Raw genomic sequence first — 13,969 nt, forward strand, 5'->3', positions numbered from 1 at the left:
GTTTTACGTAGTTTAAATGTCAAATATAAATGGATTGCAAAAGTCTTACTTATTGAATAGGTTGAGTCCGATGCGGTACTGGCGTCTTTGCACCACGTCGTTGTTAAATGGCGGTGAGTCCCAGCTGTGTCTACTCTCTCTCTGATAGGTCTGCTTGCCCAGAGGGGGTAGGGGCTCCCTCAGGCTGTCCTGAGACGAGGAGCCAGAGCTGCAGTTCACCGTCTCGTTGGAGTTGGTGGTGGAGTTGAGAGAGTCGTTGTCCCCGTCAGACAGACAGGGCTGCTCTAGGCCACCAGGGGGCAGCGCAGCAGAGGAGGAGGAGGACAGGGGGGTGGTGGGGGGCTGCTGGGGGGAGGAGGAGGATGAGGGGGTGTCTGGGTACTGGTGGTGGTGGTGAGGGTGGTGGTGATGGTGGTGTGCCACGTGGTGGGGGATTTGAGTGGGCAGGGGGGGGCCCCGGCCAGGGGCACGGGTCTGGCCCTGCGCTGCGGCTGTGGGGACAGAGCGGGGAGTGTTAGGGGAGTGTTTGAGTGTTCCCTGAGGAGAGCCCGCTCCTCCCGCTGGCTCCTGCTCGTAGATCTGTCTGCTGAGGGAGCCACGGTCAGAGCGGTCGCTCATGTCCACAGAGCTGTCGCTGGGGGGCTCGATGGTGAGCAGAGGCAGGTGGGCGCCCCTCAGACGGTAGTCTCGACACTCCGTGCAGGGAGTGCTGCGACGGCTGTTACTGCTACCCCCTCCCTCAGTGTCCCTGCTGTCCTCACGGGCCCCCACGCCTCCCCCAGGGCCCCAGTACTCAGTGTCTGTGCTGCTGGGAGCCCGGTCCAGTGAGAGAGGCGAGGAGGGCATGCAGTCGTCCATGTATAGAGTGACATCACTGTAGGAGGTGGCTGTGCTGTCTCCGTGCATGCTGAGGCCCCCTCCCCCTCCCCGGGGTCTCTCACACAGGCCTCTCTGAGAGGAGGGGTTACTGCTGCTGCTCCACACACACTCCCCAAAGTCCTCCTGGGAGTCATCCCGCCCGCCTCGGCAGGTCAGGGCGGTGTCCATGGAGTCAGCCAGGGTCTTCACCTGAACGGCACATGGAGGGAGAGGATAGAACATCTTGGTACAGTAAGGGACAGATATTCAACCTGCAGTATGACAAAACAGAGACTCAAACAGGAATAGAATCTCTAACTGAGAACTAATTTAACTAGTCACTTGATTCAACATTACACTGCTGTAGCGAATGCACCAGATGACTGACCAACCTGTTTGGTGAAGGAGTCCTCCAGGTGTGTGTAGTCTCCTGTCCTTTCTGCGTCAGGTGAATGAGGAGGGCCGATGCCCACGCTGTGTGTGAAGTTCGTCTGTGTTCCGGTCCCCTGCTGCTGCGGCTGGCGGTCGTCAAACGAGTACTGCAGCCGCATGTTGGACAGGATGATGCGTCGCGTCATGCGGCTCTCGGACGCCGAGCTGCGGAGGCGCTCAAAGTTCTTGTTCATACGGTACTGGCGGAAGGCTGTCTGGATGGTCCGGGCTGCTCTGCGGCTCACAAAGGAGCCACCATACTTCCTCTCCAACATCTCCACCTGGCAGAGGAGACAGGACAGGGGACAGAGGAGTTATAGACAGGGCTACCACAACACTCACTGCCAGTAAAGTAATGCATGTTATCACACTTGTTGTTTCTCTCTCTCTCTCTACACACAACACAAACGACATTGAGTTCAAACCATACAGTACAGACACATTCTGTATACACATCCCCACACCCCGGTGTACCTTCTTGTCCTGCAGGTCTGTGGAGAGCTCATAGCTGTCAGAGAGACTGGCCTTGCACCTCTTGTTCTCCTCCTCCTCCTGCTTGCGGAGGGCCAGGCTGGCAGGCTGATGGCGTGTTCGCAGTGCCCAGGCAAGGCTTGCCGAGCTGGGAGGGGCCACGCACGGAGGCCCCCGAGGGCCTGGAGGACCAGGACCACTGCTGCTGTCACTGTAGCGCTCTGTGCCACGCAGGTACGCTGTGGTCTGGCTGTAGGGGCCGTCTGAGTGGGCCCCGGGAGGCTCCGCACACTGGGTCTCTGTTTCCACACTGTGGGGACAGAAGGATGAATGAGAGGGGAAAGGGCTTGATGAAAAGGGGACATACTTAACTTAGTAATCTCCAGCCCCAAACACAGATGTATTGTTCCTCATAGGTAAGTCACTCACATGTAGAAATTAGACCGGCGTGGCAGGAAACCTCTCCTGCTGGATCTCATGAGGGAAGAGGACCAGACTTACACACATTCACACTTGCACTTTGTACTTATCTTCTCACCACAACAAAGATCAGAATTTACACAGCTACTGTATATATGTTTTTTATCATGTGCAGCAACCCTTCCAGTCACACCAATGGTAATAGAAAAACATGATCGGAGCAGAATTTCCCATTCCTCCAAAATGTTCCTTGCACTGGAGCTGACAGAATCACGTGTCGTTTCCTGCCTTGTGAACCAAAGTCTCTTCCCTCTCACTCCCACTCTGACCCTTCTCTCTCTTTCTGTACCCTCTCTATCCCTCTTTGTTTGTCCAGGAAAACTCCCTGTGCAGTTAATGTACTACTGAGTTTAGTACCATTGTTCAGACTTCTCTCTCTCTCTGTCTCACATTCTGTCTCTGTCATACAATAAAATAACCGTTTTTTAAAAACATTAGGGCAGTCATTAGCCACATTTCACTGCCAGTGCCACATACCACTCATTCCACACCTGTCTGGAAAGACCAGGTGTTTACAATAACAGCCAATCACATGCACGCACAGGACTGCACTTTTGACAAATAGATTATGAAACAGACACATACACACGAATGCTAACTTTTCCCACTAGGCCTGTACAGTACTACAACACACACTTGTCTGACCTACTGTATGTAGCCTACAGAGCTGCATCTCTCCACACAGACATGTACAGACAGGCTAAGAAGGCAACCTCCTATCCAGCCCAACAGTCCCCTCAGGCCCTAATCTTCCAGGTAATACAACGGCTACTCCACTGTCCTGCTCTCGATCCCATGTAGCAACAGTCACCCAGAGAGCTAGTCGGCCAGTCCGTCAGTGAATAACCACCTCACCACAGTCACAAGTCACATGCCCCTGCCTTGACTTCCTCCCTTCCCTTGCCACACCCACTCTGCCCAGGCGCTGCCCCCTAGTTCTTTCTCACTTCCTGAAGAAAACATAATGACAGAGCAGAGGCCCAAGGAAACAGAAACTGGGGCAGCATGCAAATGTATGTGGGCAAAGCTTTATTCAGACTATAAAGCAGGCCAACGTCATTGTAAAATGCCCACATGTTTACAATATGCTCTGTAGGAATAGGGTACAACAATTTGGAAAGTTATGTTCTTTCTCTCTCTATTTGGTCCTCCCTTCTTCCTGTTTCTCTCCTTCTCGTCCCCTGAGAAGCAGTGGTTTCCTGTGGTTGGTGTGAAGCTGACAGAAAATATATGACGGGGAGGAAGGAACACTGGCGGACTATAGAATTAGAACAGGCAAACAACACCAATGATCCTTACACAACCACAGTAGACACATTAGTTAAGGTTGAGAATAATATGTTATTTGTGTAATAGAGTGTTGATGTTACAACCATCATGTGCACACATGTCATAGTGGTTTTCAACAGCATTTCCTGTACCGAGAAATACACTGTTTTCTCTGATAAAAAGGGTGAAACAAGGCCACAATACTGTGAAAGGCTGTTTGAACACAGGGAACCATAGCATGTCATGTAATAACAACAGTAGTCACAATGACTGGAGCCAGCTGTACAGAGACACAACTCTGACCACTTCACCACCACCTCTAAAAATGTTAGTGGCCAATATATCTGTTACATTTGTGTCAGTGGAGGCTGCTGAGGGGAGGGCGGCTCATAATAATGGCTGGAACGGAGTAAATGGAATGGCATCAAACACATGGAAACCATGTGTTTGATGTATTTGATACCATTCCACTAATTATAGCCATTACCACGAGCCGTCTTCCCCAATTAAGGTGCACCAAATCTTCTGTGATTTGTACTATACTTCACATTGCATATGGCCAAGTAATATAAAGATAACTACCTTCTACTCTATTTATGTTTAATCAGACTTCTCTAAAAATGTACCGCAATATCCTCTTGATAAGCTCTGTAGATCTCTAGCTTCAGTGAAAACCACTTTCAATATTTCCACTCTTTCTAATCATATTTAACCGGTCAAAAGTTTTAGAACATCTACTCATTCAAGGGTTTTTCTTTATTTTTACTATTTTAGAATAATAGTGAACACATCAAGTGAAGATATCAAAACTATGAAATAACACATATGGAATCATGTAGTAACCAAAAAAGTGTTAAACAAATCAAAATATATTTTACATTTTAGATTCTTCAAATAGCCACCCCTTGCCTCAATGACAGCATTGCACACGCTTGGCATTCTCTCAACCAGCTTCACCTGGAATGCTTTTCCAACAGTCTTGAAGGAGTTCCCACATATGCTGAGCACTTTTTGGCTGCTTTTCCTTCACTCTGCGGTCCGACTCATCCCAAACCATCTCAATTTGATTGAGGTCGGGGGATTGTGGAGGCCATGTCATCTGATGCAGCATTCCTTCACTCTCCTTCTTGGTAAAATGGCCCTTACACAGCCTGGAGGTGTGTTTGGTCATTGGTCATATCATATATAATATCATATTTTTGGTCATATCATATATAATATCATATTTTTGTCATATCATATATAATATCATACTTTTTGTCACATCATATATGATATCAGATTTTTGTCACATCATATATGAAATCAGATTTTTGTCACATCATATATGATATCAGATTTTCTTGATGTAACATAATCTCTTACTCCATTTCTTTCTCTGCCCCCGCAGCCTCACAAATGGAGAAACTGAGAAGGAAGAGGGGGTTGCTTAGTGACGGTTGCTGTGAGACCTATGTGGGCGGAGAGGCAGTTGAGGGATGAGAAGCACTGTTGCCATGACGATGGATTATTAACACCGTTTAGGTCGGTGTAGATGCATTGTGGGCCGCGAGTGACGGACAGTCATCATGAGCATAATGCTACAAGTGTGTGTTACAACGAATCTACTTAGTGTGTATACACACAGCACATAAATATATAGCACTGAGCAGTCTACTGTAGTTAGTCACACAAACAGATAGTAAACTCACACACCCAGTCTCTATTGCAGGTCTGTCTTCCATTTGACGCACAAATAGTATACAATTTACCACTGTGCACCACGAGAGTGCTCCTTTTATGGAGTGGAAAACATGGACAGTTGGTGACAAAGCCACACAGTTATTCACCAAAAGATAGGGACACCACGCTGGCTGCCACATCACACAGGAGGACTCAGATGGCCTTTTTACGTCGAGCTCCCAGCCTTATCCAAACCTAGGTCGCATCATATCACACATGAAACCACAACATACTTAACTATGCTTTCCAGGCTACTGATGATAACTCTCTGAACATCCTTGCTCTCATTTAACTCCTCCCCTCCCAAAGGCCTTCTCTGCTCTCCTCATCTCAATGTGATACCCCTGCTGATGCCACTACTCCTGTGAGTGTTAGAGTGTTAGGGCGGCAGGTAGCCTTGCAGTTAGAGCTTTGGGCCAATAACTGAAAGGTCGCTGATTCTAATACCTGAGCCGACAAGGTGAAAAATCTGTCTGTGCCCTTGAGCAAGGCACTTTACCCTGTACTACGATGGCTGACACTGTAAAACAACACATTTCACTGCACCTATCCGATGTACTCATTCAAGGGTTTTTCTTTATTTTACTATTTTCTACATTGTAGAATAATAGTGAAGACATCAAAAGTATGAAATAACACATACGGAATCATGTAGTAACCAAAAAAGTGTTAAACAAATCAAAATATATTTGAGATTTGAGATTCTTCAAAGTAGCCACCCTTTGCCTTGATGACAGCTTTGCACACTCTTCGCATTCTCTCAACCAGCTTCATGAGGTAGTCACCTGGAATGCATTTCAATTAACAGGTATGCCTTGTTGAATTTGTGGAATTTCTTTCCTTCTTAATGCGTTTGAGCCAGTCAGTTATGTTGTGACAAGGTAGGGATGGTATACAGAAGACTGCCCTATTTGGTAAAAGACCAAGTCCATATTATGGCAGGAACAGCTCAAATAAGCAAAGAGAAATGACAGTCTATCATTAATTTAAGACATGAAAGTCACAGAGTTCAAGTAACAGACACATCTCAACATCAACTGTTCAGAGGAGACTGCATGAATCAGGCCTTCATGGTCAAATTGCAAAGAAACCCCTACTAAAGGACACCATAAAGAAGAAGAGACTTGCTTGGGCCAAGAAACACGAGCAATGGACATTAGACAGGTGGAAATCTGTCTTTTGGTCTGATGATTTCCAAATTGGAGATTTTTGGTTCCAACTGCAGTGTCTTTGTGAGACGCAGAGTAGGTGAACAGATGATCTCGGCATGTGTGGTACCCATTGTGAAGCATGGAGGAGGAGGTGTGATGGTGTGGGGGTGCTTTGCTGGTGACACTGTCAGTGATTTATTTAGAATTCAAGGCACACTTAACCAGCATGGCTACCACTGTAACGAGTGCGCGGGGAGTCGGGAAGCAAGTTCAGGGAGTGCATCATTTAATAAACAAATGAACAAAACAAGAAACACGAACAGCGCACAGACAGGAAACAGAAACAATGACGCCTGGGGAAGGAACCAAAGGGAGTGACAGATATAGGGCAGGTAATCAAGGAGGTGATGGAGTCCAGGTGAGTCTGATGACACGCAGGTGTTTGTAACGATGTTGACAGGTGTGCACCATAACGAGCAGCCTGGTGACCTAGAGGCCGGAGAGGGAGCACACGTGACAACCACAGCATTCTGCAGCGATACGCCATCCCATCTGGTTTGCGCTAAGTGGGACTATCATTTGTTTTTCAACAGGACAATGATCCAACACATCTCCAGTCTGTGTAAGGGTTATTTGACCAAGAAGGAAAGTGATGGAATGCTGCATCAGATGACCTGGTCTCCACAATCACCTGGCCTCAACCCAATTGAGATGGTTTGGGATGAGTTGGACTGCAGAGTGAAGGAAAAGCAGCCAACAAGTGCTCAGCATATGTGGGAACTCCTTCAAGACTCTTGGAAAAGCATTCCAGGTGAAGCTGGTTGAGAGAATGCCAAGAGTGTGCAAAGCTGTCATCAAGGCAAAGGGTTGCTACTTTGAAGAATCTAAAATCTAAAATATATAAATGTAGAAAATAGTCTAAATAAAGAAAAACCCTTGAATGAGTAGGTGTGTTCAAACTTTTGACTGGTACGTGACAATAAAACATATATATTTTTTGTGAAAGGCCCCAAATATTCTCCACCTTCCATTGTGCCAACAACAGGGCGCTGTAATATTTTGACTCTTTAGACTGAATTAAACATGATAATGTTTTTCCTGTGTTTGTGACTGTGTTCATGTGTTCACATAATACGCTTACACAAAGTTGATATTGGAGTAAAAAGTTTGTTGTATAAATCATGAGGGTGGCCATATCACAGATCACATCAGAGCCTCATGTTTTATGGATCAGCCTCCTGTAGGCCTGTCACAGTGCTGCTACTGACTGAGCCTCTCTGTGGGGCTGCAGGTACACTCAGAAGGCACCAACATAACTCTCTTCACCTCGGATGAAATTCAGATTAGAAACCGATGGGGAACTTTTGACAATATGTGACGAGAAGAAGAAAGCAGAAGCAGAGAGGAGAGAAGTGAGTGGGGAAGAGATGTATTATCTGCAGTGTGAAACAGTGTCACCTCCTCGCTAGCTGCCCTCTGCCTCCTGTTCCTCCTGTTCCTCCATATTCATTATTGATGGACTGCCTGTCAGCGTGTGTTGAAGAGGCAGGGCAGCAGCATGTCTCCATGGGTCCACAACAGGTGAGAGTGGCTAGGATTTAAAAACACATGTGCTCCCTGCCATTGATGAGAAGTCATAATACTCTATTGATCTGCACTGTGACTGACCAAAGACTTACTTTAACAGGCTCCTCTCACACAATTCTCCTTGTCCTGTCCTCTTGACCCCCCCCCCCTCTCTGTCTGTCCTTCACCCCTCACTTCTCCATCACCTCTCTCTTGTTCTGTCTCCACAACAGACCGCTAAACAGCCATCACTAGCACATCATAGAAGGTCACTTTTATATTGTGTTTACATATTGCATCACTCATTAAATATGTATATACTGTGTTGTATTCTATACTACACCACAGTTAAACAGCCATCTCCAGCACATCAGAGGCTGCTGCCTATAGACATTGATTAGGAATCACTGGCCACTTTAATAATGTCCCCGTGTCTTGCATCACTCATCTCATATGTATAAACTGTATTCTATACTATTCTACGGTATGTTAGTCACTTTAATCGTGTGTAAATATTGCATAACCCATCTCATATGTATATAGTGTATTCTATACTATGCCACTGTATCTTAGTCCAATGCCGCTCTGACATATATGTATTAATCCATTCCTTACTTAGTTTTACGTGTATTTTCGGGTGTATGTTGTGAAACTGTTAGATATTACTTGTTAGATATTACTGCTCTGTCGGAGCTAGAAGCACAAGCGTTTCACACACCCGCAATAACATCTGCCATAACACATGTATGTGACCAATACATTTGATTTCATTTGATTTGCTTTACAGACAGACACCAGAGGTGAGAGCAACCCAAGCTTTATGCTTAGTGATATAATAATACAATCCTTTTCAAGACCCATCAAAGGGAAACAACACTGATCATCCATCTAGAGAGAACAACAACATACTTTCCTTTATCTAAGCTTTGAACCCTCACTGCTATTTGATGACGTCACATCTTCAAACCACTCTAGTGTTGTGATGATGGAAATGTCGATAATGGCTCTCACGTCATGTGTGAAACAGGAAAAACACATTTACACACGAGTTGAAGAACTTCTTTTGTAGAACTCAGAAGAAGTGAATACTGTGAGAACAATCTAATCATTCATCTGTCACATCCAAGCATTCTTCTGCCTCCTACACTCCATCCACTGATTCCACTCCTCCATCTAACTGACTCTCTTATAATCTCCAACATAAACGTTGTTTTTACTCTCTCTCCTCACAGACATTACACACACACTGACACTGTACATGCTGTATACACACACTACTGTAACGCTCACTGAGTGAGTGAGTGAGTGAGTGGGTGAGTGAGTTTGCGATGGCAACAGGGAGACAGCCTCTGACATAACCCAACTGCTCTGTTCTCTTTCAATGTAATGACATACACTCTGTCACAGGTAACACCCATTCATTATCACACTCAGACGACTTCTCGTGAATTTCACTCAATCTACTTCCTCCCTCGGTCCTACATGTTATAGACATTGCAGGTCTGCTTTTGATACTGAATGTAACCTCTCACTGTCATAAACATGAACTTACTGTAATGAACTGTAATGAACTGTAGTGAACGCTATCAAAAACCCTGACGTATCCTCACTAGACACTTTCAACACCATTGTCTACAATAAACTGCACATCCACATCGATAGTATCTATAAAAGATGTTAAAATACATAAAGCTGAATTCAACAGCCTTCGCAACACTCATGTATGCTGCACAGTAGGCTCACCATACTGAGATACTGACTCAGTCAGCTCTATAATAAGCACAAACCGTGCATACACAAGTATTACATACATTCCAACTGACAATCACTCAAGACTTACCACTAGTTACAGCATGTCATCTCTGTTGTTCTGTACAGAAAGTTTAGGAGTGAATTCAAAGGTCCTTACCGTGCTCCTACAGTTAAAGAGAGGTCCCACACGGACTGGTGGAGCGTGATAGCAAACACACCCTAACAAACACACACACACTTCACGAACACACACACACACTCACATTCTCTCGCTCACCCTGCAGAGCTGCAAGGCTACATTCTTCAGTCTTTTGACACCTCGGAACTTACTCACCCCGCCCAAACTCTCTCAACCTCCCTCCTCCTGCACCTTGCTATCTCACTTTACCCAGCTGACTGACAGGCAGGCACACTATTACATAACGACAAATAGAACAAACACACACACCAGTCACAACAGAAAAGCTGGGAGAGAAAAGGGACAGAGAGGAGGGGGTGGTAATGTACTTCTCATTCAAATTCCAACAATGAGGGGATGGAGTCAGGCCTACACTACCGTTCAAAAGTTTGGGGTCACTTAGAAATGTCCTTGTTTTTGAAAGTAAATTTAAAAAATTGTCCATTAAAATAACATCAAAATGATCAGAAATACAGTGTAGACATTGTTAATGTTGTAAATTACTATTGTAGCTGGAAACGGCAGATTTTTTATGGAATATCTACATAGGCGTACAGAGGCCCATTATCAGCAACCATCACTCCTGTGTTCCAATGACACGTTGTGTTAACTAATACACATTTATAATTTTAAAAGGCTAATTTATCATTAGAAAATCCTTTTGCAATTATGTAAGCACAGCTAAAAACTGTTGTACTGATTAAAGAAGCAATAAAACCGGGGTGTCCCACTCCTCTATCTATTCTGGTTAGAGACAGTTTGCGCTGTTCTGTGAAGGGAGTAGTACACAGCGTTGTACCAGATCTTCAGTTTCTTGTCAATTTCTCGAATGGAATAGCCTTCATTTCTCAGAACAAGAATAGACTGACGAGTTTCAGAAGAAAATTATTTGTTTCTGGCCATTTTGAGCCTGTAATCGAACCCACAAATGCTGATACTCCAGATACTCAACTAGTATAAAGAAGGCCAGTTATATTGCTTCTTTAATCAGAACAACAGTTTTTAACTGCGCTAACATAATTGCAAAAGGGTTTTCTAATGATAAATTAGCCTTTTAAAATGATAAATTTGTATTAGTTAACACAACGTGTCATTTGAACACAGGAGTGATGGTTGCTGATAATGGGCCTCTGTACGCCTATGTAGATATTCCATTAAAAATCAGCCGTTTCCAGCTACAATAGTAATTTGCAACATTAACAATGTCTACACTGTATTTCTGATCAATTTGATGTTATTTTAATGGACAAAAAATGTGCTTTTCTTTCAAAAACAAGGACATTTCTAAGTGATCCCAAACTTTTGAATGGTAGTGTATATACAGCTCTATATATCTCCATACCTGGTATATTATGATGTCATACTGCATTTCTGCTATACTCTGTAGTTTACCTTGTTGAGTGTGTGAGTGTGTACTGTACACTCTAAGGAAAAAGGGTTCCAAAAGGGTTCTTTGGCTGTCCTCATAGGATAACCCTTTCTGGGTCCAGGTAGTCCCCCTTTGGTTCCAGGTAGAACCATTTTTTGTTCCATGTAGAACCCTCTGTGGAAGGGGTTATACATGGAACCCAAAACAGTTCTACTTGGAACCAAAAGGGTTCTACCTGGTTCTTTAAAATGTTATCCTACGTGGACAGCTGAAGAACCCTTTTAGGTTCTAGATAGCACCTAGTGTATGATTAGAGTAAAGAAAACACACATAGATCATAAATACACACAGATATAATGTTCTATTGGCCACCAACATTTATTGAAGATGCCTGTGCCCACAGTTACCGGTCAACTACTGTATGTGTCTCAGAGACAAAGTTGAGAAGTAGGACTACTCTACCGTTAAGATTATAATAACTATGCCCCCTGCTGTCCAGAGGTCTACAGTACATCAGAAAAAAAGATATATTATTCTATGCACCAAACATGATACGTTTATTTCAGATACGGAGCAACATCATCTAACATTTCTAAACAAACACAAACAAATACCAGGACATGACATTGAAATGGCTTTTTTCCCTCCTTAGATTTCATTGAGTTATGATAAGCCTAGCTTCTCACAGACTGGGGTGGCAGTGTAGTAGCTACTGAACATAGAGAACGACTACTTAAAACAGAGGCTACAGGTGTGAAGATGAGTAGAGAAAAGCTAATAACGTTAGGCAGTGAGACAGAGATGATATACAAAGTGAGGAGATAATCATGGTTCATGAGTCTACCGTGGAGTCATAATACCATGCCTTCGGAAAGTTTTCAGACCCCTTGACTTTTTCCACATTTTGTTAGATTACAGCCTCATTCTAAAATGTATTAAATTGATTGTTTCCCTCATAAATCTACACACAATACCCCATAATGACAAACCAAAAACAGGTTTTTAGAAATGTTTGCTAATAAAGAAATTGAAATAAATGAAAATATCATATTTACATAAGTATTCAGACCCTTTACTCAGTACTTGAATCACCTTTGGCAGTGATTACAGCCCAGAGTCTTCCTGGTTATGACGCTACAAGCTTGGCACACCTGCATTTGGGGAGTTTCTCCCATTTTTCTCTGCAGATCCTCTCAAGCTCTGTCAGGTTGGATGGGGAGCATTGCTGCACAGCTATTTTCAGGTCACTCCAGAGATGTTTGTTCCGGCTCAAGTCTGGGCTCTGGCTCGGCCGCTCAGGGACACACTCCTGCGTTGTCTTGGCTGTGTGCTTAGGGTCGTTGTCCTGTTGGAAGGTGAACCTTCACCACAGTCTGAGGTCCTGAGGACTCTGGAGCAGGTTTTCATCAAGGATCTCTCTGTACTTTGCTCTGTTCATCTTTGCCTCGATCCTGACTAGTCTCCCAGTCCCTGGCGCTGAAAAACATCCACACAGCATGATGCTGCCACCCCAATGCTTCACTGTAGGGATGGTGCCAGGTTTCCTCCAGACATGACGCTTGGCATTCAGGCCAAAGAGTTCAATCTTGGTTTCATCAGACCAAAGAATCTTGTTTTCCATGGTCTGAGAGTCTTTAGGTGCCTTTTGGCAAACACCAAGCAGGCTGTCATGTGCCTTTTTTCATGAGGAGTGGCTTCCGTCTGGTCACTCTACCATAAAGGCCTGATTGGTGGAGTGCTGCAGAGATGGTTGTCCTTCTGGAAGGTTCTCCCATCTCCACAGAGGAACACTAGAGCTCTGTCAGAGTGATCATCGGGTTCTTGGTCACCTCCCTGACCAAGGCCCTTCTCCCTCGATTGTATTAGTTTGGCCTAGCGGCCAGCTCTAGGGAGAGTCTTGGTGGCTCTAAACTTTTTCCATTTAAGAATGATGGGGGCCACTGTGTTCTTGGGGACCTTCAATGCTGCAGAAATGTTTTGGTACCCTTCTCCAGATCTGTGCCTCGACACAATCCTGTCTCAGAGCTCTACGGACAATTCCTTCGACCTCACGGCTTGGTTTTTTGCTCTGACATGCACTGTCAACTGTAGGACCTTATATAGACAGGTGTGTGCCTTTCCAAATCATGTCCAATCAATTGAATTTACCACAGGTGGACTCAAATCAAGTTGTATAAACATCTCAAGGATGATCAATGGAAACAGGATGCACCAGAGCTCAATTTCGAGTGTCATAGCAAAGGGTCTGAATACTTATGTAAATAATGTGTTTGTTTTTATTTTTAATAAATCTGCAAAAGTGTCTAAAAACCTGTTTTCACTTTGTCATTATGGGGTACTGTGTGTAGATTGCTGAGGATTTTTATTTATTTAATGCATTTTAGAATAAGGCTGTAATGTAACAAAATGTGGGGTCTGAATACTTTCTGAAGGCACTGTATCTGGTAAATCACTATCACTAACTATCATAATACTAGAATTTGCATGCAACTCTGAAGATGATCAGAATAAATCCAGCCAGATGAGGCTCCCTCCAGAGTCATTCATATGTTAAACTGTATTGAGGAGGCTTCCAGTTTTCTCTCAGTAAATAACAAGAGTCCCCCAGAGGGTCCGACTCAGGTGGATTGGGTGAGCTGTCCAGTTAGGCACAAAGAGACCAATCAGTTGTCCAGACTGATGCCAAGAGACCAATCAAAGTCCAGGGTTACCGAGAGGAGG

At 44.5% G+C, this 13,969-nt stretch overlaps 1 protein-coding gene across 1 annotated transcript in view; it reads right to left on the reverse strand.

Annotated features, from left to right (window-relative positions):
• LOC111976669 (IQ motif and SEC7 domain-containing protein 1) overlaps positions 1–13,969 on the reverse strand; it is a 47,250-nt gene that overhangs the window by 8,558 nt on the left and 24,723 nt on the right. Inside the window, 3 exon segments of the mRNA XM_070447947.1 lie at positions 50–1,068; positions 1,251–1,571; positions 1,765–2,071. Coding sequence (XP_070304048.1) covers positions 50–1,068; positions 1,251–1,571; positions 1,765–2,071 — 1,647 coding nt within the window.

Source organism: Salvelinus sp. IW2-2015, linkage group LG17, assembly GCF_002910315.2.
Source record: "Salvelinus sp. IW2-2015 linkage group LG17, ASM291031v2, whole genome shotgun sequence".
NCBI classification, from domain to species: domain Eukaryota; kingdom Metazoa; phylum Chordata; class Actinopteri; order Salmoniformes; family Salmonidae; genus Salvelinus; species Salvelinus sp. IW2-2015.